We start from the raw sequence: 27,753 nt of genomic DNA on the forward strand, positions 1-27,753 counted from the left end.
CTAAGTGGTGCAATCGAACCTACATACACAACTTCCACTGGTAGCTCATTCCACACTCACATAACCTTGAGTGAAGTTCTCCCAATCTCAGTGGAAAAAGCCTGTTCTTCATTATGTCCCTCATAATTTTGTATACTTTTATCTAACTACATTATGTCCCTTATAATTTTGTATATTTCTATCAAATCACTCTCATTTGCTTTCAATGAATTGTAAAATAAATAAATAGTGCAAAGAAAGGATTAATGAGGTCCTGGGCCATTCAGAAATCTGATGACGGAGGGGAAGCAGCTGTTCCGGAATCATTGGGTGTAAATGATCGGTCCTGTACCTCCTCCGTGACGGAATTTCGTGTTGCACTGTAAATCCTGCATCCTCCCAGCAGCAGGTGGCGCAAGGAACCGGTGGCTGGAGTTCCGCGGGACCCTCCGTGTCGGGTGGGTGGGGGACGACGACGTACATGCCTGAGCAATGACGTCAGGAGATCGTGGGGGGGAGGGAGAGGCGAGCCGGACGGACACGTGCGTGCACGCGCTCACTCATTCAAACCTTAACAGACGGGCCTCTCGTGCACGCGCCCTCCCACGCTGCGCGCGCGCCACGCGGCAGTCTCCTCGCTCTGCCTTTCCCTCGCGCGCGCGCGCACGCGGGTGCTGGGTGTTTTTCGCTCTGGTTTCCTCTCACGGACACTGCCGGGTTCTCGGATCCATGTTATTGATCGATCGCCGCTCCTCGAACCGCCGGGGCTTGTTATTTTTTTGTTAACCCCCACCCCTTCCATCTCATCGAGCCACCGGCAACAGAAGCGGCGGCCGCCCCGGCCGGCAACCATGGAGAACAAGGCGTTCACCAAGGAGCTGGACCAATGGATCGAGCAGCTGAACGAGTGCAAGCAACTGAACGAGAACCAAGTGCGGACGCTGTGTGAGAAGGTGAGTGGGGTTGGGGGTGGAGATAGATCGAGGCCGGGGATTGAACCGGCCCTGCTGTTGTCTGACCAAGCGAGTCTGGGCCTTCCGAGGCTAGGCCACGTTTACCCCGCCAGATTGTGCGCCATAGGCCGGGCGGGGCGCCGCTGCTTCCGGCTACCAAAGAGTGGGCCCCAGATCACGCCCCCATCCTCCGGTCGCTGCGGACATTTTCGGTGCTGAGGTGCAGCCAAAGGATTTCATACTCTCCCGGTCCACGGGTGTAAAGGCAAATGATAACGGCTGCTGGGAGGCCGAAACAGATTTGAAGGAATGGAAGTAATAATGAAGTCAAGCGGCATTTGTGGATTGAAAATCAACACTGACCTTTCCCAATTATTGTCTTAAACCTGGTTTCCCTGTTCAGGGAGGCTGTCTGACCTCCCGAGTAAGCCTAGAATTTTCAGCCTCTTGATTTTACCATAGATATGATGAAATTGTTCTGTCACCTGTCTTGTTTTTTTCTTATCCTCTGGTAAACTTGCTGTATAATTTTGAGGGCTTAGCTGCTTCAAGTCATTTTTTTCAATATACTGTAGTGCATGTACACAGACATAGTTAAAAACTTATTTACAGAGAACATAACAAAACTATCTACTGATGCTGACTGACTTGTTGAATATTTCCAGTAATTTGATTGTTTTCAGTTTTCCAACATGCATTTATTTTGTACTAGTAACTTTTTTACTAAGTCACTTTCCAAACAAATTGTTCTGCATATTCAATAGATGGAGTGATAAAGTTAGCATTTCAGGATAATAACCCTGAGGTGGAGAAAAAACAGTTGGATTTTAAGATTCCCTCTGCAACTTGTATATTTTTCCAATATTCCTGTTTTGATGATGGGTCATTAATCTGAAAGTTAAACTCTGTTTAGTTCATAGTATGCTGAACATTTCTGGCTGTTTGCTCTTATTTACAATTTCATCACCTGCAGTTATTTAAAAATTTCTTTTGAAGATTGGTGGCTTTGCAAATAAACACGGTCTAATGCAGTCAACACTTATGTTCCAATTTAAAAGCCTATTAATGTTTTAAGTATTAAATATATTTGAGTTTAATGTCTATATATTGTTTAGAACCATCCAATGCTGCAGCCATTCAAGCTTAGTTTGCTAGCCTTTTGAAAGATCGGCCCAATTAGTCTTGTTATTTGTGCTTTCCCAGAGGCTCACGAATCTTTACTGCTAACGTATTTCGACATTTTCTTCTTGAAAGTTGCCAGTGAATCTGGTGTCATTGCCCTTTTGATCATCCTGTTCCAGTCTGCAACATCTATATCTCCCTGCCTTCCTTCTGGTTCTTTAACAAATAATTTTGAACATCCAGTTGGATTCTGCTCTTAAGTCTGCTGTGTTGCAGATAGAAGCACAATTTCTGATGTGACCCCAACTAATGAAAGCTGTACCCATCATCATCATTACTGTTCTAAGATTTTTACTCTACAGTGCTCCATTGATAGTGTGTTTGTTTTGGCTATCATTTACTTTTGTGTGCAGTTTCCTGCCTTTTTACTCTTGCATTAGAGAATGCAGTTGGCTCCAGTAATTGAGTTATGGAAAGAGGGACTGGCTAAGCTACCTTGTTTTCCCAGGAGCAGTGGAGGCTGAGAGGCAACCTGATAGAAAAATGCAAAATTATGAGCGCATAAGTAGGTTAGATGGCAAAAATCTTCATCCCTAGTAGGTGTTTCAAAACAGGATGACATAGGGATCTGCTGCCAGAGAAGAAAGTGGATTTGGATAAATTACTACATTTGGGGCATTTATCCAAATACTTAAAATAGACAAAGCACAGAAGGATACAATCTTGATAAAAGCAAAATGGTCAAGATGGACCTGGTGGGTCAAATAGCCAATTTCTGAGCTGTATGACTCTAGCTCTTTGGCATCATCTTTTATCAACTGAACACTTGCCCATTCATGAGTGAAAATGCTTGATGCTAATTTATAGGTAATAATGAAAGAGGGAAGCTTTTGGTTTAATACACATGCTAAAGCTATTGCAGATTTCAGTTGTTCAGTTTTAGGGAATATTTCTGGGACAAATGTGACGAAGTTCTTAACAGAACCCTTTACAGCTGGAAAGAAATACTTCATCCAATTTGTGCAGGCTGGTTTACGACCCAGATGTGAAAGAATAAATGTTTTAGCCTAACTCTATGAAACTTCTTGCTTAGATGGTATATGTGAGAGGCTGCCACTTTGCCTTTTTCCTGTAATATCAAATCTAGAGATGGGTGATGTTCATGGATATTAACGTTGGTGTTGAAGTGCAGTATATTATACTGGATAGTATGAAGTTTCCAAGAGAATTATGTCTGTTCAGGTTAGTGCTTCCTAGTTTAATTTCATTAATGTAATGGCATCATTCTATTAATATTTAGGATATGTACTTCTGTGGCATCAAATTAACTTCAAAAAATGAAATTTTACTTGTATGAATAATTCCGTGGTTTTTTTGGTCTTTTGATAAATTTCTACTCAAACCAAAGTTTCTAACAGAATATTTTAAGTGATCTTCGTACTCTATTCTGTGAATGTATTTAATATTTTGTAGAGTTCTGTACAGTCCATCCAGGTAATGGCTAAGACCTTCCAGGCATTTGCTTCAAAGTACATAGTACTTTAAGTTCTGAGAATGATTGTTTACAAGTCTTCTCAACTGAGTTGGTATCACATGGTAGATTTTCCTGGTGATAGTGAGTAGCAAAACTAATCTCTCTTCCTCCTCATAGCCTGATTGAGATGTGTAGCTTGATTTGAAAATTGCTGGTATTGTTTCCTCTATAAATGCAGTGATATATAACATTATCATGTTTGGTTTTGAACTGAGAAATTACTACTGTAAAACATATTTTGCCTCTAAGAATTTTTGTCAGAAAATCTTTATTTTTATTTGGGATTCTATAGAAAGATGTTGTGGTGGGTTATCTTAAGGTTACACGCATTAATTTCAACCATATAGCCAACTAAGATCAATTGCAGGGACATTCATGTAACAGACAGTAATCTCATCGGCTTTATTTACAAGTCATATGGGATGTCATGTGAAATCAGGAATGACATTCAATTTTAATGCTTGGAGAATATCTTTAGAACCAGTTTTTCTATTTCAAGAATAAGTGGAATGCAAATCTGACACTTTGCAACTGAACATTTTTGCTTGTTTGTGACCTCTGGTTGTGCATTCAGAAGACTGTAACTGAGCTTTGTTACCCGTCAGTATCATAAATTGGGTCTCTGTCCCTAAAGAATAACTAACTTCAGCACAGTGCATCAAAATGAAAATAATGTCATTGGATAAAATATTTCTGGTGAAAGCTTTATTTTTGTTTGACCTAGACAGCCATAAGGCTGAAGGTAGTTTTTGGTTCATGTTTCAGGTAGGATGTGCAGGGGGAGAGGAAAATATGTACGAATAAAAGTATTAAAAGGAATCAAGATAAAGGCTGCAGAGAGCCATTGTCATCTTTCCCTGCTTTAGCTGCTAATAGAATGTAATTAACATTTCTAAGGCTCTATTTAGTATTATATACACCTACTTCAGATGTTTTGTGTAGAATCTATATCAATCAACTGATTGTGCATCTGTTCATGTTTATTTGAGAAAGTTATCTATGAAGCATCACCAACTGAATATTGCATTAGCTTTGCACAATTTTGATTTTAGTTGCTATGTATGGTTGCAGAATAACTGCATTCCACTGCAAAGATCAGTTTAATCAATTTGAAAACATTGCATGAACCCTCAATATGAGCAATACCCTTTTTAATAGCTTTTAAACTGCTATTTAAAGCCACAGACAATGACAAGTAATATTTTGATAGTTTGAAATTGCAGGGCACGTAAATCACAGTGTTCTCAACCGCTGTATTTCTATTATCCATTCAATGAGATCTCTTGTTTTGCCTGAAACATGAATAAGCACCCTCTATACCCTCTACAAACATGTCAAGCAACTGCAGATAAATCTAACGTTTAATTTATTTATTCTGGATTTAAATCATTATTAATAGATTAAAAGTTCTAATTGATTTCTAAAAGCTGAATACCATGAATGATAGATGTGTACACTTGGTCCATTAGCATCTGCAGTGAAATAATCATAGAGTTGTACAGCAGGCAAGCAGACCCTTGGGCTCATTTCATTCATGTCAACCAAGTTGCCTATCTGAGCTAATCCTATTTGTCTGTGTTTTGCCCGTGTCCCTCTATTGGTATTGGTTTTTTATTGTCACGTTCTGAGAGACAGTGAAAAGCTTTGATTTTTCATGGCATTCAGACAGATCACACTATACATAATTACGCTGAGATAGTAAAAAGAAAATAGAATATAGTAAAAAAAAGAAAACAATGAAAAATATAGTAATTGCAGTTGTAGAGTGCAAGAGCTGTGAAGCAGTAGATTGGAAAATAGAGTTCAGTGCATCTTTTAACATGCAAGGTCAGTTCAAGAATCTGATGGTATAGGAGCTGTCCTTGAGTCTGATGGTGCATCCTCTCAACCCTTTGTATCTTCTGCCCCATGGGAGAAGAGAGAATAACCAGGGTGAAAGATGTCCTTCAATATATTAACTACTTTCCGAGGCGACGGGAAGTGTAAGCAGTCAAGTCCCTATTCATATAATTGTCTAAATGTCTCTTAAATGTCATAATTATACCCTAGCCCTGCCACTTCCTCTTGACAGTTCGTTCCACATAGCAGTCACCCTCTATGTACAAAAAGATATCCCTCGGCTGCCTTTTTAAAAACTTCCCCTGTCACCTTAAATGTATGACTCTAGTTTTAGATTCCCCTACCGTGTGATAAAAGATTGTCTATTCATCTATCTATGCCCCTCATGATTTTATGTCTCTATAAAAGTCACCCATCAGTCTCTTGTGGTGCAAAGTGGAAAGTCCCAGCCTCTCCTTAAAACTCCAATCCTCCACACCCAATTATATCCTTGTGAATCTTTTATGTACCCTTCCCAACTTGGTGACATCCTTATAGCTAGGTGATCAGAACAACAACTTGGTGATATCGTTATAGCTAGGTGATGTCTCACCAACATCTTGCACTTTGTAGCGTAGCTCCCCATTCTGTGTACTAAAATGCCCTGGCTGACGAAGGCAAGCAGGCAAAATTCACTACTCTCTCTCCTTATGCTGCCTCATTCAGGGAACTGTACTTGTTTCTCTATTTCTCTTTGTTCTACAGCATTCTCTGGGACTTTGCCATTTATTGTGCGTCCAGCCTTGGTTTAACTAACCAAAATGTGAGACTTTGCACTTGTCCAAGTTAAATTCCATCTCCCAGCCCTTGGCTCACTTTCCTAGCAGATCTAGATCATTGTTATTAACTTAGATAACCTTCACAATCCATAATACCACCAGTTTTTGTGTCATAGGCAAATTTACTAATCATGCATACTATATTCTCATTCAATTCGTTATTATAGATGACAAACAATGGACCCGGTACTGACCTTTGGGCCACACCACTGGTCAATAGCCTCCAACCTGAGAAACAGTCCTCTACTACAGTGGTCCCCAACCACCGGGCCGCAGAGTATTTGCTACCGGGCCGCAAGGAAACGATATGATTTGGCGATAGGAGTCAGCTGCACCTTTCCTCATTCCCTGTCATGCCCACTGTTGCGCTTGAACACACGCGAGGTCATTAACAGCGCGTCATCCATGTCAGCGCGGGAAGAAGATCAACTCCTCGAGCTTGCAAATGATGGCGGGCTGAAAAGTATGTTTGACGTAACATCTCTGCCGGCATTCTGGATCAAAGTCAAGCCACGAAAGAACTGAAAACGTTGCTTCCATTTCCAACATATCTCTGCAATGAATGCGACGAAAACTAAATAGACTGGACATAAGGAACCTCCTTCGAGTATCGCCGTCTCCCATCACCCCTCGATAGGACTGTCTTGTTGCAGGGAAACAAGCCCAGGGCTCCCACTGATTCAGCAATACTGGTGTGTTGGAATGATTTTATATGTTCATACGGGGAAAATATGTGCTGTGTGTATAATATCCAAACGTTACTTAAAATGTTATGATGCTATTGACTGATAAGTGACTTATATAACCATATAACGATTACAGCATGGAAATAGGCAATCTCAGCCCTTCTAGTCCGTGCCAAAAGCTACTCTCACCTAGTCCCACCGACCTGCACTCAGCCCATACCCCTCCATTCCTTTCCTGTCCATATACCTATCCAATTTTTCTTTAAATAATATCAAACCTGCCTCTACCACTTCTACTGGAAGTTCGTTCAACACTTCAAGCTCCCTGTCCTCCCCTGATGATTGACTTATCACTATATTCATGCGAGGAAAATATGCACTGTGTGTTTAATATTAAATTCGTTAGATAAACCCTTTTAGAAACGAAATTGAGTGTATTAGCCCCTTATTACCAATATTCCAGTCGTGATGAACACCCCCCCCGAACAGAATCGCCAAAAACGCTTTGCAGAGAATAATATTGGCAGGTACACATATGCGCAGGTCACGCATGTGCACAGGTGCCTGCGCAAGGCTTCATGGTCATTGTAGTCTTTCTTTGACTGCTACTCTTGTCCGTTGGCAACCCTGCCCGCCCCCCGGGTCGGCTGGTCTGCAAGAATATTGTCAATATTAAACCGGTCTGCAGCGCAAAGAAGATTGGGGACCCCTGCTCTACTATCACTCTCTTAATCCTACTACCAAGCCAATTCTGTGTCCAGTTTGCTAGTTCACTCTGGGTCCCTTGTGATCTAACAGTTGTGACTCGTAGATGATTAAAATCTTTAGAAAATGTTTTCTTACCCTCATCAATCCTCGTAACTGCTTCACTCAAATTCTTGAGCCACTATTTTTCATGCACATAGCCATGCTGGTTATCACTAATCAATCTTTGCCTTTCCAAATGCAGTGTGGAATCCCCTCCAGCAACGTGCCCATGACTGAGATTCGGGTCACTAGCCTTTACTTTATGGCCACAACAACAAGCTAGGGAACAACGGCTATTCTGTCTTTTGCTACTTTGCCTGTGATTAACAATTTTCCAGAGTCCTAGCAATGTTTTGGCCTCTCTCAATGTCCTAGAATACTCTTGGTCAAGACCTCAGGACTTATCCACTCTATGCAAAAGTGGCTCCTCTTTTGCAGTGTGGATATGATTCAAGCCAGCTTAAAGGCTAACTTTTGATGCACGCTGTTTCATGCAATATCTATGAAATGAAAGGGCCATCCATGCACATGAAATTGTAGTTATTACACTGTGTCGGTTAATTGCAACAATATCTCTAAATAGTCCCTATGTTTGTTCCATTAGCAAAGTAAGGAAGCATTCAAGATGGTACACATCTAATTAAGCACCCAGTTTGCCTTTTTATTGTAAGAAATTAGTCTCACTTAAATTTCATACATCTTCAGGAAACATGAGATAGTGACTATATTATATAAAACCGTAACAGATTAAATTTTACTATAAGGTGTAAAGAAGAGTAAAAGACTGGTCACTATATTTGTTTGAAAACAGACAACTTCTAATGCATATTTTGGAGGTCATGAACATAAGAAAGGCTAATTGATCTATTTAGTAGCATGTATTAGATATTAATTCTCCAGTTCTGACTATTTTCCAGCCCATACTAGGGGATTGTAATCCCTAAAAGAGTGTAATACAATAATTAGTATAGCAAAGTAACACATTTTATTTTAGTTTGACAGAATACAGAATTATTGGGAAGCCGTCAATTTAAGAAGAGGTGGAAAGAATTTTTGTACAAAGTAATTAGCAAAGTGGCAGAGATGAAATCTGTGTACTGTATTTGAACAGTAACTGCTTTCTGTGTTGAATCTTTCTGGGAGAACAATCTACATGCCTGTCAAGCTTAACCATCTTGCACAGATGGGTGGGGCAGCTGCTGCTTCTGAGTTGAAAAATTCTCCGTGCCCTTGGACATCTGGTTCATGAAATGAAAAATACAGTATTGATTTGGTGGAAGTGGTTTACTGAGCTATGCTGTTTGCAAAGAATAAACATAGCTTTTATGTTTCATCCAGCTGTTAAAACAGACTCCCTGTTCCACATAATAACTTTGCCAATGCAGAATCTTGCTTTGAGTATTTTTGAGGCATCAGTGTCTTGCACCACGCAGTAGGTGCTGCAGGTTCACTTTATACAATGCAGACAGGAAAGAGGAACACTGTTGCAATAGGTACTATGTAAAGGAGACAAGACCATGAATACGTTCTTGTGAATATCCTGATTCCTGCTGAGAGATGGAGTCAGAGGGCTACTGTCATCAGTGAAATTTTTTGACTATAATGGTCACCACATTGTTTAATATCTGATATTCCCAAAATTATTCCCATTTGCCACTGCAAATCATTAAATTAATTTCAACTGGCTATCTTTTTTTGCATAGAATACAGTCATACTATTGCTGGTTCATATTTTATGCCAATGTACAGGTTTCCCCAGCGATCCGAAGGTGGAGCGTTACTATGAAACGGTTCATAAGCTGGAATGTCATAAAGCAATGAAGCAATTAATATGGGGAAAATTTGTGAACATTCGCAGACCCAAAAATAACCTACCAAATCATGCCAAATAACACATAAAACCTAAAATAACAGTAACATGTAGTAAAAACAGGAATGATCTGATAAATACACAGCCTATATAAAGTAGAAATACTTCTCTACAATCATTGCTGCACTGTTCTCGGTAGCGAAAATCTCACGCAAGCACTCCCGGCAGAAACACTCTCTCCAGTAACCTTTAGCCAAATCATACTAAATAACGCATAAAAATACACAGCCTATATAAAGTAGAAATAATGTATGTACAGTGTCTTATCACTTACGGGAATCTGGAAGACAGCGCCGAGCACGCTGATGATGGTATGTTAGGCTGTCGTCGTCGGAAGTTGGGGTGGTGCAGTGGCCCTCACCCTCCAGGCCGCCGACTAATACCGATCCGCAAAGCATGCAGTGGTGCAGCGGTGGCCAGGAAGCACCCAGCACGTCTTTAAGAAAAAAGCTGAAATAAACATGCTAATTAATTAGGTGCTGCCCGGCACGTAAATGTTGGCCCAGATCAGAGGCGACGCAATTGGCAATCGCCTCTAATCTGGGCCGACATTTACGTGCCGGGCGGCACCTAATTAATTAGCTTGTTTATTTCAACTTTCTTCTTAAAGATGTGTTAGGTGCGTCCCAGCTACTGCTGCATTCTCCGTGGCAATGTATCGGTCCGCGGCCTGGGGGCTGGGGTGGTGGGACACTGGGGTGTCATCTCATTGTCGTCTCTTTCCATTAGGGCAGGCAGATCATCTTCGATGTCTGCCTGCCTCGATGGCAAAGGTCGAGTTTCGTCTGCTGTGGCTGATTGGAAGGCTTGCTTGACTGCTTAGCCTCGCACATTTTTCTATCATACAGTTCTTTGTAAGCACTCAAACCATCTTGCAAATATGCCCTAAACCGACGTACCCCTTCAAAATTAAAGTCGTACTTTATCATTGCAACGAAAATCTCACACAGTTGCTTCACGTTCAGGTCCTGGACGACTTCACTTTCGGTCCGTTTGCTACTGCATTCTGTTTGATTGTTATCCTTTCCTCTTCCAATTGCATCAGCTCTTCATCTATCTGTTCTTGGTCATGGGATGCCAAAACCTCTTCAACATCATCTTCGCCAACTTACACAAGCCAAACTCATGTTGTCCTTGCTTCGTTCACCACGATCGAAATGCTTAATTATGTCTAGTTTTACGCTAAGTGTAACACCCTTACGAACTCTTTTAGGCTTTTCCGATACTTTAGAACTCATCTTGCTAACAGCTGCTCACAGGCACGTGTTTAAGCAATGCCAGCTCAAATGCAGTTCCGAATCCGGGGGGAGAAGCAGCTGCTCGGGGCGTGCGCTGCCTTTTTTCGTAACAGTGAAAACACCTTCTGTTAGCGAAAACAGGGAACTAATGTAGGTCTTTTGTAACAGTGAGGTTTCGTAAAGCGAATGTTTGAAAGGTGGGGGACACATGTACTTTTCACTCCTGTTGGCAGTACTGCTTTACATTTGCACAAAGTAAATGTATTCTCAATTGATTTATGTTTTAAAAGGGTGTGCATTTAATAGATTCCATGGAAAACAAAATACACCAAGCAGTGTTCCTAGGACTCATTAAAATACTAAGTCGCTTTAGTTTGTGATATTTGGTCAGTCTTAATACTCATCTTTTGTGTGTGCTGTTTTATTATTTATTGGATCTCCAGAACTTGTTACTAAATTTCCTCCCTGTTTTCTTCTGTAGGCTAAAGAAATTCTTACAAAAGAGTCAAATGTACAGGAAGTACGATGTCCCGTCACTGTCTGTGGTGACGTTCATGGACAGTTTCATGACCTAATGGAACTGTTCAGAATTGGAGGCAGATCTCCAGACACCAATTATCTTTTCATGGGAGATTATGTTGACAGAGGTTATTATTCAGTTGAAACTGTGACATTGCTCGTAACACTGAAGGTATGTTATTTCCTTTACTACTTCGTAGACTCCTTTGTTATGTTATATTTGGCTTTATCATGAATGCTTACTTTGCAGGTTACTATTTGAACTACTGATAAAACTGCTTATGGTTCTTTAATAGTTGGTTCTAAGGCATAACTAGTGAGAACGTTGTTCCATATTAATTGTTGTATTTTGATAGGTTAGATATCGAGAACGCATCACAATATTACGAGGGAACCATGAAAGCAGACAAATCACACAAGTATATGGGTTTTATGATGAATGTTTAAGAAAATATGGAAATGCTAGTGTTTGGAAGTACTTCACAGACCTGTTTGATTATCTGCCCTTGACAGCCTTAGTAGATGGTCAGGTGAGTAGAGTTATTTATTTAAGTAAAATCATTTTTTGCACATTTATAAGGCTTCTTTGAGTGGTTGTACTGTATTTAAATCCTCTTCAATGGTTTGATTTGAGCAGGATATCAAATTGTTTTTCTCTTGCTGTCAGTAGTATACTTGCACAGAAGGCACCAGTCTCTAATTCCAATATATTTTGTCAAGTCTCATGATTGAAAATCAGCTTAAGGGTTCATTCCCTGCAAAATAAGCAAGGAGGTGGTCTAGTAAGTTGGTGTTTTTTGTTTTCTCAAAATGTTTTTCAAACTTTGTTTTCTACTATACTAATCAATTTTAAGATTAAATCGTAGATTGTTACAATGAATCTAATGAATAGGCAATACAATATTAGCGACTCCTAGGATGGATAGAGATGATTCTTATTAGGAAGATTTCTTTCCTGTTGTAAAAGACCCCACTCAGGACCATCAGGACATTGTTTCCTGCACCATCACAAACCTTATCAAATCTGGAGATCGCCAATTCACTGCTACCAACCTCATATTTCACTTACTCCACGCTGTTCATTTCTTCCACCTAAAGATCCACAGACCTGAATCTCCAGGTAGGCCCATTGTTTCTACCTGCTTCTGTCCCACTAAACTTCTCTCCATATACCTTGACACCATTTTATTCCCCTTGGTTCAGTCCCTTCCCACTTACATTACTTAACATGCTCTCTATCTTCTCAACAACTTTCAATTCCCTGGCCCTGATCACAACATTTTCACCATGGATGGCCAGGCCCTATACACTTCTAACCCCATCAAGAGGACCTTAAAGCTCTCTGTTTCTTTAATCTCCACCACTATCTGGCAGAACTGGTCCTCACCCTCAACAGGCTCCTTCCACCTTATCTAAACTCAAAATGTAGCCATGGACACCCTCATGGGCCCTAGCTACGCCTGCCTTTTCGTTGACTCTGTGGAGCAGTCCATACTCCAAGCCTTCCCTGGTAACGTTCTCTAACTGTTTCTGCACTGCATTTCCGATTGCATTGCTGCTGCTTCATGCACCCATGTTGAGCTCATCAATTTCATCAGCTTTACCTCCAACTTCCATCTGCTCTGAAATTCACTTGGTCCATTCCTGGCACACCTCCACTTTTCTCTATCTCTATTTCCATGTCTGGAGACAAACTATCTACCGATATCTTGCCTACTGATTCCTATGGCTATCTTCGCAATATATCTTCCCACCTGTCTCCTGTAAAATTACCATTTCCTTTTTTCAATTCCTTTGTCTCCAATGTCTGTTCCCAGGATGAGGCATTTCTTTCCAGGGCATTAGAGATGTCCTCTTCCTTCAAATAATGGGGTTTCCTTTCCTCTATTGATGCTGCCCTCATTTGCATCTCCTACATTTCCCAGACATCTGCGCTCACCCCATCTTCTCACCGTCTTAACAGGGATAGAGTTCCTCTTGTACTTAACTACCACCCCATGAACCTCCACATCCAACACATCATTCCCTGCAACTTCCGCCATCTTCAATTGAACCCCTCCACCAAACGCGTCTTAACTTCCCCACCACTTCCAGCAGCAATCTTGTGATTTACTTGTCCATTTGTTCCTCCCCACTAATCTCCCTCCTGGCTGTCATCCCTGCAAATAGAAATGGTGCTCCACCTGCCCATTTACCTCTTCTCTCACATCCACTGGGGGCCCCAAGCAGTCCTTCCAGGTGAGGCAACACTTGTGAATCTGTTGGGGTTCTCCACTGTATCCGGCATTCCCAATGCGGCCGCCTCAACATTGGTGAGACCTGATGTAGGTTGGTGCATTGGTATCTGATCGTATGAATAATGATTTCTCCAACTTGTGGTAATTTTTTTCCTCTCCACTTTCCCTGTTTTTCAATTTCCCACTCTAGCTCTCCCTCCCCATACCTCTTTTCCTTACCTATCTGTCACTTCCCCCGGTGCCCCTCTTCCTTCCCTTTCTCCCAAGGTCCACTCTCCTTTCAAATTCCTTTTTTTTTCCCAGCCCTTTATCTTTTCCTTCTATCACCTCACATCTTCTTGTATCATCCTACCCACCTGGCTTCATCTATCACTTTCTAGCTTTTACTGCTGCCCCGCTTCCCACCTTCTTATTCTGGCATCTTCCCCATTCCTTTCCAGTCCTGATGAAGGGTCTCGGCGTCAAATGCTAATCTTTATTCCTTTCCATGTATGCTGCCTGACCTGCTGAGTTCCTCCTGTACTTTGCATGTGTTGCTCGATATTTCTTGCAATCCCTTTTCTGGGTTGGTGCATTTTTAAATGGATTTTGTCTTGTGACTTGGTCTAATCAATGAGGATTATGAAGGACAAGGATGTTACTCCGAATCAATTGCAAATAAAAGAAAAACGTACACAAAAATTTGTTCTGCTATCTTTAAAGTAATTAACATTTATTGTGCATTACTGTAAGCTTTTTAAAGTTATCATTTTGTAGTGATCTGAGTATTTTTCCAGTATACCCAGTAGATAAGTTTTTAAAAATTACTGTTTTGTAATCCACAGATATTTTGCCTGCATGGTGGACTTTCTCCATCCATTGACACATTGGATCACATTCGAGCCTTGGATCGGCTGCAGGAAGTGCCACATGAGGTAAACTGCCTACAATTCTGTCTGGTTAGCACTAATTACAAAGTTATTTTGACGTGGTGCAATAAATGTAGAGTGCAGCTAGGGAGGTTGCTGTCCTACAACTCTTAGTGGCCTGGGTTTCATCCTGTCTTCTGTTATTACATCCTGTATTCTGTTACTGTGTTGGGCACGTGGCCAAGTGGTTAAGGCGTTTGTCTATTTATCTCAAGGTCGCTAGTTCGAGCCTCAGCTGTGGCAGCGTGTTTGTGGCCTTGAGCAAGGCACTTAATCACACATTGCTCTAGTCTGTGCAAGGAGTGGCGCCCCACACAGACTTCCAATCTGCGCCTTGTAAGGCATGAAAGTGCCCGACGCAGGCCTCGCATGTTCTGAGTCGACGTTCCCTCCCTCCTCTGTTACTACCTGTGGAGACACGCGAAGTAGCAATTCCAGAGTAAGTTTGAATCACTGAAGGATGCTTGACAGTTGTGGCAGCACCTCTTACATAGTGAAAACAAGCGACATAATAAGTGACAAGGTATCGCTCCCAGATAAGGTCAATGTATTTTATCCTAGTTTTTATAGTCAAAACATCGAGGCTCCTTTACGAACTCCCGCAGCCTACAACAGCTCTGTTATTTCATTCTCTGAGGCAGATGCAAATGCATCCTTGAAGAGGCTGAAAGCAGCATGCCTAGATGGGGTACCTGGCCAAGTACTAAAGACCTGTGCCGATCAACTGGCTGAGTGTTCACTAACAGCAATGTTTAAGATGCAGTTAGACAGGCACATAAACTGATGGGGAATGGAGAGGTGTGAACCATGTAAAGCAGGTGACATTATTTGGATTGGTGTCATGATTAGCAAAGGCCTTGTGGGCTGAAAGCTTGTTCCTGTGCTGTACTGTTCTATGTGCTAGCCTTCTGCTGTACATAGCATAATTCTGCTCCAATATCTTATGATATTTGGCCCATTGTGTCTGTTATACCATTTCATCATGGTTGATCCAATTTTCCTCTTGCCTCCAATCTCCTGTCTTATCCCTGTCTCCCTTTAGACCCTGACCAATCAAAAATCTATCAACCTTTGCCTTTAATATACATAAAGACTCTGCCTCCATGTCTGCATGTGGCAAAGAATTCCACAGATTCACCACTCTCTGGCTAAATAAATTACTCCTCATCTCCGTTCTAAAAAATGCCCCTCTATTCTGAGGCTGTGTCCTCTGGTCTTAGACTCTCCCACCATTGGAAACATCCTCTCCACATCCACTCTTTGGATAGGTTTCAATGAGGTCACCCACTCGTTCTTCTGAATTATAATGAATACAGGCCCAGAGCTATCAAACGCTGTTCATATGACAAGCGATTCAATCCTGGAATCATTTTCGTGATCCTCCTTTGAACCCTCTCCAGTTTCAGCACACCCTTTCCAAGATAAGAGACCCAACCCTGCTCACAGTACTCCAAGTGAGGCCTCACCAATGATTTATAAATTCTCAACATCACATCCTTGTTTCTATATTCTAATCCTCTTGAAATAAATGCTAACACTATGTTTGCCTTTGTCATCACAGGCTCAACCTGCAAATCAACCTTTAGGGAATCCTGCACAAGGGCCCTCAAGGCCTCTTGCACCTCACTTTTGTTTTTGTATTTTCTCTCCATCTAGAAAATAGCCAATCCTTTGTTTCTTCTACTGAAGTGCATGGCCATACACTTCCCAACACTGTATTCCATTTGCCATTTCTTCACCCAGTCCTCTAATCTGTCTAAGTCATTCTGTAGCACCTCTGCTTCCTAAATACGACCTGGCTGTCCGCCTATCTTCATATCATCTGCAAACTTTGCAACTAAGCCATCAATTCCATCATCATTGACACATAACGTAAAAAGAATCGGTCCCAACACTCACCCCTCTGGAACAGCACTAGTCACTGGCACCCAGTCAGAAAAGACTCCCTTTATTCTCACTATTTGCCTCTTGCCAATCTGCCACTGCTTTATCCATGCTAGAATCTTGGGCTCGTACCTTGTTAGTGTTGCACCTTGTCAAAAGCCCTCTGAAACTCCAAGTATACAGCAGCCAATACTCCTTTGTCTATCCTGCATGTTATTTCTTCAAAGAATACCAACAGGTTTGTCGGGCAAGATTTCCCCTTGAAGAAGCCATGCTGACTACAGCCTATTATGTGGATCCAAGTGACCCTGGAACCTCATCCCTAATAGTAGACTCCAACATCTTTACAACCTCTGGGATCACACTAACTTCCATATAGTTTGCTTTCATCTGCCTCTCTCCCTTCTTGAAGAGTGGGATGACATTTGCAATTTTCCAGTCTTTCAGAATCTAGTGATTCTTGAAAGATCATTACGAATGCCTCTACTATTTTCAGCCACCTTTCAGAGCTCTGGGGTGTACATCATCTGGTCCAGGTGACTAATCTACCTTCAGACATTTCAGTTCCCCAAGAACCTTCTCTCACTTCATGCCCTTTATTAACTTCTAGTGCACAACATAAATTTACTAAGCAAAAGGTTTTCTAGTGACCAAATACTTGGACTAGTGTAAATGTACTAGACCAATATGAATTGAATGGCTTAGTTTTATAAGAAATTGACAGGCTGCTGACATGTCCCCATATAACTTTCAGTAATTTTGGTATCTTAAATGCAGAATCTCAAATTGCAAACAAACTACTTAAACTACTTACAGTTGTATTTTCCTGTATAAACATCAATGTTAGATGACTCTTGGGAGTCTAGCAAGAAAACCCAAATATTTCACCATCTGTTATATTAGCAAATCTGTAAGACCATCCAGTACTAGGTTGCACCTGGCACAGATTAATTTTGTTGAATCCAGAGAGGACAGCTTTGACAGGTTAAAGTATTTGTTAATTTAGATTTTGTTTCAGTTTGAGAGTATTTAAGCATTTTAAAGTAGACAGTCTTTTAATTATTGACTACGCTAGTTGCCTAGGGTTCTTTTGTATTTAAATTTTTTCAACTGTTTAGAGTTGAGCCTAAAGCTAATTTTATAGTTAAGCTGCTAGGAGAAGAGCAATTGCATCAGCGGTGTTTACCGTAGATGTCTTGTGACTTTATATCCCTTACAGATCATTAAACTGAAATTGTTGACTGTTTCTGCTCCTCTACCCCCTCCCCCAATATTTTAGGTAATACCTAATCTGAGATTTTTTTTAAATTCTGCCTTTTTCTGTTCCATTCAAATAGGGACCAATGTGTGATCTGCTCTGGTCTGATCCTGATGATCGTGGTGGTTGGGGAATTTCTCCTCGAGGTGCCGGCTATACTTTTGGACAGGACATTTCTGAAACTTTTAATCATGCAAATGGGCTCACTCTGGTGTCTCGGGCTCATCAACTTGTAATGGAGGTAGGGAAAATGCACTTAGATTGTAACTCTTAGATTGTAAATGAGATATAAGAAGCACAATATTTATTTTATGCCTTTTATTAAAAATCTCGTTCTGTTTCAATTTAAAGTTAATGAAAAGGAAGTGGAAATTTAGGTGCAGCTGGTCTAGGTCTGTCAAGTACTGAAATCAGAGAGCAAAGTTAACTCAGCATCACATGCATTAGCTTTATATGCCTGTTTGGCTTAGAAAGATAAATGTGTTCGGTAATACTTTACAGTATAGAGTTGTCTTTTGGTGCTGATTTGCAATGTGGTTTAAGCAGTTGCAGTATATTAAATAATACCAAGCCTATTATATACTTAGTCTGTTACAAGGTTCTGGTTTGCGGGGGCGGGGGGGGGGTGGGAATGTTTGCAATGTTTTGAGCAAAAGATCATCCAGTGAACTTTTGGTGTGAAAAGCACTGTAACTCCTGAAAACTTCAGCTGTTTTTTGTTAATTCATGGAATCTGTATTCATAATTTGAGTTTTACTTAACAATTAATAGCAAATTTGGAGGGGCTGATAAATGGTTAGTTTTATCAGATAGCAAAACCAGATGGCATTATTAGACAGTGTATTGATTTTTTTCTAGTTTTTATAACTTGCTGTATATGAAAACCATGCTGACCAGTTGTTACATATAAATGCTTCTGCAAAATTTTAGATCAAGATATTAGCTAATCCGATTGAAGGCCAAGAAAATTGTTCTATTTTAATAGGCAATTATATCAATCTAGACTATTATTATAAGAAATCCTGTTCATGATAAATATACATGAATCAGATTTGTTATCTATGACTTAGATGACGTGAAATTTGATTTGTGGCAGCAGTACAGTGCAAAGGCATGATGCAGAATTTTAAAAGTGCATGTGATGCTGAGTTAACTTTGCTCTCTATGATTTCAGTACTAACAGACCTAGACCAGCTGCACCTAAATTTCCATTTTCTTTTCATTAGGTTTAAATTGAAACAGAACACATTTTAATTAAGACTAAGAAGCTGTCTGCAAGAACAAATGGACAATCTTGGCATTACCTGTGTTTAGGAAAAGAAGGGCATCCAGTGGTGTACATACAGCACAAGTTTAATCTTCTGACCCTGAAGTAAAGATGCAAGTTTTCAGAAAAAACTTGTAAATTTGGCTTGTGTAGATAAATCTGTATACAATCCTAGTATTTTTAAATAGCTATTGTAATAACACTCTTAACATCCCCCTTCAGTCCTCAATCATCTTTATTTACTTGATCTTTTGGTAGACGTATGAAAACTTATAAAGGGACTGGAGGATTTGCTGAATGACTCATGCTGTACAGAAAAAATTTATTCTGTTGATGCTATTAAAATAATGTAATAGGATCTTTTGTATTGGGAATAGTGATTCTGTTTTACGAGATAAAGAGCTTTCATCTGCTTCATCTCAGGGATACAACTGGTGCCATGACCGAAATGTGGTGACAATATTCAGTGCTCCCAACTATTGTTATCGCTGTGGTAATCAAGCTGCTATTATGGAACTAGACGATACACTGAAGTATTCATTGTAAGTATCTGATAAGTATTAAACTGATCAGTTTTATGAAAAGTTGAGATGAAAGCTATTGAACTGCAGATCTTTGAAATCTGGAACAGAAAAAGGAAATGTTGGAGACAATTGAGTCAGACAGTATCTGGAAAGATAAGTAGTCAATATTTCAAGTTAAAGAGCCTTCATCAGAAATTTGCATTGCTCCCAAGTTTAAGTAATACTAAACATCCCACAAATCCTGAAAAATTTAATACCTAGTTTGATTATTTGACCTGAAATATTAGCTGTTTCTCAGTTCAGATATTGCCTTTATTGCCAGTATTTGGTTTTAGTTGAAGCTATAAAATGTTGGTTTGTATGTTTAATAATTAACTTACTAAGTTTAAGTCCTAGTTTAATTTTCACCGGGTAATGCTTGTATCTAGTAATGTGTTCAATCATTTATGTGCAGCAAGGTAAAAATTAGGACAATGGGCATAAGAAAGTGACTCATCAGTGTACATGATGCAAACTTAGTTTTACAGCTTTCTTGAAGGGCTAATTACAATTTCTCACACTGATATGAAGACAAAATAATTTAAATCATTTTTGGTTCTGCATTTCTAAGCATCTGAAGGCAATTAGAGATGAAATAACTTGCACATTAGGCAATATGCAATGAATGAAGTAAAAATATTGGTTCAAAGTAAAAAAAAAATTGGATCACTCAAGGCTTTAAAAAGTAATTTCGATAAATTAAACTACAAAGTTTAAATTTTTAAGATTAAAAAAAAATTGCGGAACTGGAGCCAAATTTGTAAAGAATAGTTAATCACAGGATATAGGTTTAAATTAACAACTTTAGCTAATTGTATAGGTAAAGCAGCTCCCAATAACGAGGTTAAATAAAACTGTTTTTACAACTTCCAGCTCCAGTTTTTTTACTTTGGAAAAATAAAGGTATTAATTATTTTTTGGATTTATTTAAAGAAGATTGATGTCTTTTGAACAATTAATTGATAAATATTCTCCTTCTTACTCACACTTCCTCCAATACCTTCAAGTTAGACATTTTTTACAAAAGTATTTAAGTAATTTTCCTTACATATTGGAGGCTGACCTGTTAGTTACTATTATGAGTATGAATCCTTCAATCAAGGGTTCTATTGGAAGAATTTATAATTTATTATTACAATGGGATACACGTCCTTTATCTAAGATTAAACAGGATTGGGAAAAGGAACTCAATTTGACTTTTATGATGGAGGATTGGATGCAGATTTTGAAGTTGGTTAACTCTTCTTCAATTTGTGCTAGTCATTCATTGATTCAATTTAAGATTGTACATCATTATCATTTGACGAAGGTGAGACTTTCTAAAATCTTTTCTAATGTTGTTTGTTATTGTGATAGATGTAAAACTGAGATAACTACACTGACACATATGTTTTGGTCTTGTTCTATTTTGGAACAGTTCTGGAAGTCAGTTTTTTCAACAATTTCTAAAGCACTGAAAATTAATCTACAACCTAATAAATTAACTGTGCCTTTTGGAATAATTTCTCAAAATGTTCATGGTATTTGAGTCTGAACAACATGTTATTGCATTTGTTACATTGATAGCTAGGAGGGCCATTTTGTTGAAGTGGAAGGATACATCAGCTCCCACTTTGTCACAATGATTCTCTCAAGTGATGCTGTGTCTTAGTTTGGAGAAAATTAGAAGTCAAACCTTTGAACCTTTATTTGATTTTGAGAAAAGATGGGGCTTATTTGCTTGTTATTATCATCTGAGCTAATTGATAGATTTTTTTCCACGGTCTAATTGTAAATTTTTTGGTATATTTTCTTTTCTTGCTGGCAGTTTGATGTTTATTTTTAGAAGCTTTTTGTATGACGCATGGCTCCGGGGTTGTACGCCTAATGGGTTTTTTTTTCTCACTTTTTCTGCTTAGGTTTTTTTTGTTATCACAATTTTTTCTTCAATCTTTAAGATAATGTCTTTTTTGAGACATTGTAAGTGTTGTTACTTCAATATACTGGTGTTATTTCTTTTGTATAATATAACAATAAAAAGATTTGAAAAGAAAGAAAGATATTGGTTCAAATCTTTTTCACATTTTTTATTTCCAGTTCCTGCACTCAACTTCTCAGGCAGTTTCTTTTTAAAAAATCTTAATACTTCTGTTAAGTTATAGTTTTCCATGCATTGTTCTTTGGTGACTTGTTCCATGTGCTGTACGGGGTATGCTGGTGAGCCTTTGATTCCTTTAATCCAGGGCTTTTACTCAGATGGGTAGCCTGCATTTATTTTTCTATGTATGCATTTTAAACAAATTTGTTTCTATCAAATTTTTTTTTCTAGCTCTTTTCTCTGTTTTTGTCCTTTATGGGTTGAAACCATAAGGTATAGGAGCAGAATTAGGTCATTTGGCCGAGATTCTGCTCCAGAATCTCATCATAGCTAATCTATTCCCCCAGCCCCAATTTCCTGCTTTCTCCCCTTATCCCTTCATGCCGGAACTAATCAGGAATCTATCAACACGCCGGAGGAACTCAGCAAGTCAGGCAGCATCCATGGAAACAGAACAGTCGACGTTTGGGGCTGAGACCCTTCGTCAGGACTGAAGAGGGAGGGGTAGGGGCAGGGGCCCTATAAAGAAGGTGAGGGGAGTGTGGGAAGGAGAAGGCTGGTAGGTTCCAGGTGAAAAACCAGTAAGGGGAAAGATCAAGGGGTGGAGGAGGGGAAGTAGGGAGGTGATAGGCAGGAAAGTTGAAGAAGGAATAGGGGAAAGCACAATGGGTAGTAGAAGGAGGTGGAACCTTGAGGGAGGTGATACATAGCTGGTGGAGGGGCAGAGTGAAACTACCCCCTCTCTTCCCCTATCCCTATGTCACTCTGCCCCCTCCCCCAGCTGCCTATCACCTCCCTCAAGGTTCCGCCTCCTTCTACTACCCATTGTGCTTTCCCCTATTCCTTCTTCACCTTTCCTGGCTATCCCCACCCCCACCCCTTCATCTTCCCCCTTACTGGTTTTTCACCTGGCACCTACCAGCATTCTCCTTCCCACCCTTCACCCCACCTTCTTTATAGGGCCCCTGCCCCCTCCCTCTTCAGTCCTGACGAAGGGTCTCGGCCCGAAATGTTGACTGTTCATTTCCACGGATGCTGCCCGACCTGCTGAGTTCCTCCGGCGTGTTGTGCGTGTTGCTTTGTCCCCAGCACCTGCAGAGTATTTTGTTTTTAAGAATCTATCAATCTCTGTCTTAAATATATCCAAGGTCTTGGCCTCCACAGCTGCCCATGGCAATGAATTCCACAGATTCGCCACCCTGTGGCTAAAGAAATTCCTCTTCATCTCCGTTCTAAATGGATGTCCCTCTATGTTGAGGATGTCCCCTCTGGTCTTAGACTCCCCCGCCATAAGAAACATCCTCTCCAAATCTACTCTATTGGGGCCCTTCAACATTTGCTAAGTTTCAATACAATCCTCCCTGATTCTTTTGAATTTCTGGAAAGAGGATCAATGCGTCATCTAATTTAGGATTGCTATTTTTAAACCTATGCAAGCAGTTTATTGACAAACGAGGTTTTAAAGTTAGGAGCAATGCATAAGATGTTGGAGGAACTCAGTGGGGGAAGTGGACTTCAAGTGGACTTCAAATGCTTCAAGTTAAAACCTTTTCTCCAGCATAGGACAGTACAATACAGGCAATTCAGCTCACAATGTTGTGCTGACCTACCTATAGACTTGGACCACAAGATTATGCCATTACCTTTGCACTCTGCCTTTGAGTTTGACCTTCCAAGGTATATGACTTAATACTTTTCCAAATTGAACTTTGTCTGCCACTTCTCCCAGCTCTACATCCTGTCTATATCTCATTGTAACCAATGACAGACCACCACCTGCACTATCCACCACACCACCAACCTTTGTCATCTGCAAGTTTACTAACCCACCTTTCTGGTTCCTCTTCCAGTGAGATTTATTGAAATCACTGCTGGATTTCCCAAACAGATCCCTGCAGAACACCACTAGTCACCAGAATGTACTAGTCTGACAGGCAGAATATGCCCCATATACCCCTTCTGCCTTCTGTGGACAAGCCAATTCTGAATCCACACCGCCAAGTTTCCATTGATCCCATCACTCATGATTTTCTGAATGAGGCTACCACGGGGAAGCCTGTCAAACAACTTACAAAAATCCTTATGCACCTTAAAATTCAATGCTTTGCCTTCATTTTGTTTTGTCACCTGCTGAAACTACCTCAATCAGGCTCTTGAGGTATGATCTGCTCTCTCAAAGTCATGCTGACAACCCATTATGAGGCTATGCTTCTCCAAATGTTCGTAATTCCTGTTGCAAAGAATCCTCTCCAATAGTTTACCCTCCACTGACGTAAGTCTCACTCATCTATAATTCCCAGGAATATCTCTGTTACCTTTCTTGGAACAATGAAGCAATATTTGCTATCCTCCAAACCTCTGATTTTACTGCATCCAGAAAGGACGTAAAGATCATCGATTCACCAGTAATTCCATCCTTTAGCCAGGAGTATATCCTATCTGGCCCCAGGGACTTGTCTAGCTTAATGTTTTTTAGAAGCTCTAATACAGTCTCTTAACCTTGACGTGCTCCAGCACATTGGTCAAAATCCCTCTCCCTGGTGAACAGTGAAGCAAAGTATTCATCATTAACCTTCTCTCACTACTCCACCTCCAGGCACGTTTCTTCCGTTATACCTGAGTGGTCCTACCCTCACTCTAGTAATCCTCCATTTTCACATGTTGAATACCTTGGGCTTTTTGTTAATCTTACTCACCCACGCCTGATGTTTCCATGTCGCTCTTAAACTCCTTCCTGGCAACTTTGTAACAAGGGCCCTCAGGATTTTATTTTTGCTTCCTCACTGTCTCAATGAGGCACACCTATCCAGAACCCCATGCAATTGCTCCCTAAACAATTTCTACATTTCTGCAGTGCATTTGCCTCACAATATCTGTTCCCAATTTACACTCACAAGTTCATACCTAATACCGTCTTAATTATCACCCCCCCTGCCCCCCCCCACATAAATGGCCATAGTGTTCTTGCACGTCCTTATCCATGGCAATGCTAAAGGTTGGAGTTCTGGTCACTGTCTCTGAAATCTCCACCCACTGAGAGGGCTGTCATCTGACCAGATTCATTGCCTAGTGTTAATTCCATTACGGCCTCTAGTCAGCTTGTTCACATACTGTATCAGGTATCCTTGAATACTTAACATTCTGCCCTGTCTAAACCTTTGGGACTAAGATGGTGTGAGAGAAGTTTAAGTCATTCATGACAACAACCCTGTTATTTTTGCACCTATCCAAAATCTGTCTACTTACTTGCTCCTCAGTGTCCCCATTGCTATGGGGGAGCCTATAGAATACTATCAATAGTAATTGCTGTCTTCCTGCTTCTACACTTCCACAGTGATTCAGTAGATGATCCCTCCATGATGTCTTCCCTTTCTGCAGCTGTTTCACTATTCTTACAAATACCACTCACCACTCCCCCATTTTACTTTCCTCACTATCTTTTTGAAACATCTAAACCCCTGTAATGTCAAGCGACATACTTGTGACAGCCAAGTTTCTGTAATGACCATAACATCGTAATTCCATCTATTAATCTGTGCTCCAAGTTCATCACCCTTGTTCTTAACGCTTCTCATGAAAACACATTTCAACCCATTTCGAGTTCACATGTAACCTGTCCCATTTATACAGGCCATACCTTTCCTAGGAGGGATTACAATGATCCACAAATCTGAAACCATGTCCCCGCAGCACCCCAGCAGCTTTGTATTCACCTGCCATGTCATCCTGTTTTTACCTTTTCTGATGCATGACACAGGGGGTAAGCAGTCCAGAGATGACCATCCTTGAGATCCTGCTTTTCAGCTTCTGTCCTTAACTCCCTATATTCACTCTTCCGGACCTTATTCCTTTTCCTAGCTATGTTGTTGGTACCAATGTCTACCGGCTGCTCACTCTCCCCCTTAAGAATGCTGTAGATTCAGTCTGTGATGTCTCCGATCCTGCCATCTGGAAGGCAACCTACCATACGGAAGTTTTGCGATTGTCCATAGAATCTTTTGTCTGTTCCCCTAACCAATGAAAGCCCTATCACTACTGCTCTCCTCACACCCACCCTTCTCTTCTGAGCCACAGAACTAGGCTCTGCCAGAGACCTGGCCACTGTGGCATCTTGTATGTTGCTCCAGATTCTAGCATTTGCAGTCTGTTGTGTCTGCATTTTAAACTTTACAGGTATGTGGGACATTTAGTTTTTAGGAATTCAAATTTATATAACATGGTATACTTCTGTCTTGTGTTCATAAATCTTTAAGTCTACAGAGGCATTGTTAATCTGTATGTTATGCCTATAGAGGATTGTCATATTAGAAGCAAAACAATTGCATCTTTAATGATGACAAGCTGTTCAGAGGTTTAAAGTAGATTTAGAAATTTGCTGCATTGCAGTATATGGATTGAAATAAATTTTAGTTTATGTTTATATTACTCATTCCTTAGTAGCCTTGTAGTATATAACTTCCAAATCCTTTTTACAAGTTGTACCATCTGGAATATTAGTTTTAAAATGGACTTTATTGTAATCTATATTACTCTAATTTGAGTTGAATTGTAGCTGATGTGTTATATTTTATTGCAGAAATTTTATCACTTATATTGAATTGAAAATAAGAATTTTTGATTTTTGACTTTGAAAAAAACCTGTATGTGGTACTTGTGATTTTGACTTCACAACATCAAAAGCATTTTAGCACCATATATTGGCACAATTTTTATGATTTGAAGTGTTGTTGAACTTGGTAATTTTTTTGAAACCACATTCTTGTCATTGCAAAGCACCAATGTCCCATTTGACATGAAGTGGTAAATTTGTATCTTAATGCCAATCAATGTTCTTTCTTATGTTAAGTGCATCTTTTCCTCTTGCAGTCTTCAGTTTGATCCTGCACCTCGCCGTGGAGAACCTCATGTCACTCGACGTACTCCAGACTATTTCTTGTAAAGAATTCTTTCGTACACTACAACCACGCCAGCAGTTCATCTGCTCCAGAAAAAGCAACAATAATTTAAATGTTTCTAAAATTACTTTTGTTTGTCACAACATAATAGCATTAACACGGACCAAATATGCTGTACTAAAGGCAGTCCAATGCCTGGAACATTGAGCACAATTTGGCGATGATTACTTTTGTTTCTAAGTGGAAGCAAATGGTATTTGGTCATAATCAAATTTTGCCTGCTGTCATTCGTCATTTTGTTTTACCCAGATACTGTGAAATATTGATGTAAAGATGGTATGATAAACAGGACAAAATGCAACAGTCATGACATTATAAGTTGTAGTTTTAGCAGGCATGTATTGGTTTTCAGTATCATTTTTTAAGCAAGCCACACATGTTCTGAATGTATGCTACCAATGCTTGAAGGAGACACACAATGTTCCTTCTGGAGTGTTAGAGAAATGTCCCGTTTTGATGTTTGAATCACTGTTGTGTTACTGTACTTTTTTCTGTATATATTTGACAAAGAATGCTTGCAACTTGGTGTATTTGAACAATAAACTACTTCACATAATCAGTCATTGGGTTTCTGTAAGGTACTTCAGGCAATTAAATCATAATTTGTATTTCTCTCCAGTTAACAATGAAATCAGTGTTGAGAATACACTAAAACTTCTGATTTCTTTTTCCCCCACACTAGCATATTTTATTTACATTTCAGTATTTTTAAAAATACTTTTGACACCAACCTCTTCAATTCTACCTCGTGCTTTTAAAGATTTTTGGATGCCAAAGCCAAAAATGTGACATCCATCACTAAGGACCCCTATCACCCAAGACACATACTCTTCTCATTGCTACCATTGATGAAGAACAGTTTTTACCTTCCACCATCAGATTTCTGAATGGACAATGAACCCATGAACACTACCTCAGTATTTTCCCCTCTTTTCTGCACTACTAATTTAATTTTTTATATTGTTTTATTGGAATTTAGTTTTATATATTGCAATGTACTGCTGCCAAAAAAATAACAAGTTTCACTGCATACTTTATGCCTGTGATATTAAATCTGATTCCTCACCATCCAGCAGTCTCTACTCTTACCAGCCTTGGCCTTCAGTAACAGGTAGATGCAGATTTTGACCTTTCACTGTCTCACCTTGTTTGTGGTCCCTTTACCTGCTAACTGCCTTTACCAATAAACCTTAACAAGCTCCTATCTAATACTGTGAAAAATTTTTGCCTTGCCCCAGTTTAGAGCTTGAACTTGTGGACCAGTTCTGTTTTGTTCCATAACCATTTTAAAGCTATGGT

The 27,753-nt window shown here is 39.9% G+C and overlaps 1 protein-coding gene across 2 annotated transcripts; it reads left to right on the forward strand.

Annotated features, from left to right (window-relative positions):
* The first annotated feature begins 594 nt into the window (after positions 1-594).
* Positions 595-27,011, forward strand: ppp2cb (protein phosphatase 2, catalytic subunit, beta isozyme). Of its 2 annotated transcripts, none has more exons than XM_063046800.1 (7): positions 595-932; positions 11,268-11,477; positions 11,662-11,835; positions 14,367-14,456; positions 17,672-17,833; positions 19,283-19,401; positions 26,366-27,011. In XM_063046800.1, exons 1-7 carry the CDS (start codon positions 831-833, stop codon positions 26,436-26,438), a joined length of 930 nt encoding a protein of 309 aa, XP_062902870.1. In that variant the 5' UTR covers positions 595-830; the 3' UTR covers positions 26,439-27,011. The 2 variants fall into 2 exon arrangements, with proteins under 2 accessions (XP_062902870.1, XP_062902872.1); XM_063046802.1 differs by lacking the exon at positions 595-932 and adding an exon at positions 6,440-6,937.
* The last annotated feature ends 742 nt before the right edge of the window (positions 27,012-27,753 follow it).

The sequence above is a fragment of the Mobula hypostoma genome, chromosome 4 (genome assembly GCF_963921235.1).
Source record: "Mobula hypostoma chromosome 4, sMobHyp1.1, whole genome shotgun sequence".
Classification (NCBI taxonomy): domain Eukaryota; kingdom Metazoa; phylum Chordata; class Chondrichthyes; order Myliobatiformes; family Myliobatidae; genus Mobula; species Mobula hypostoma.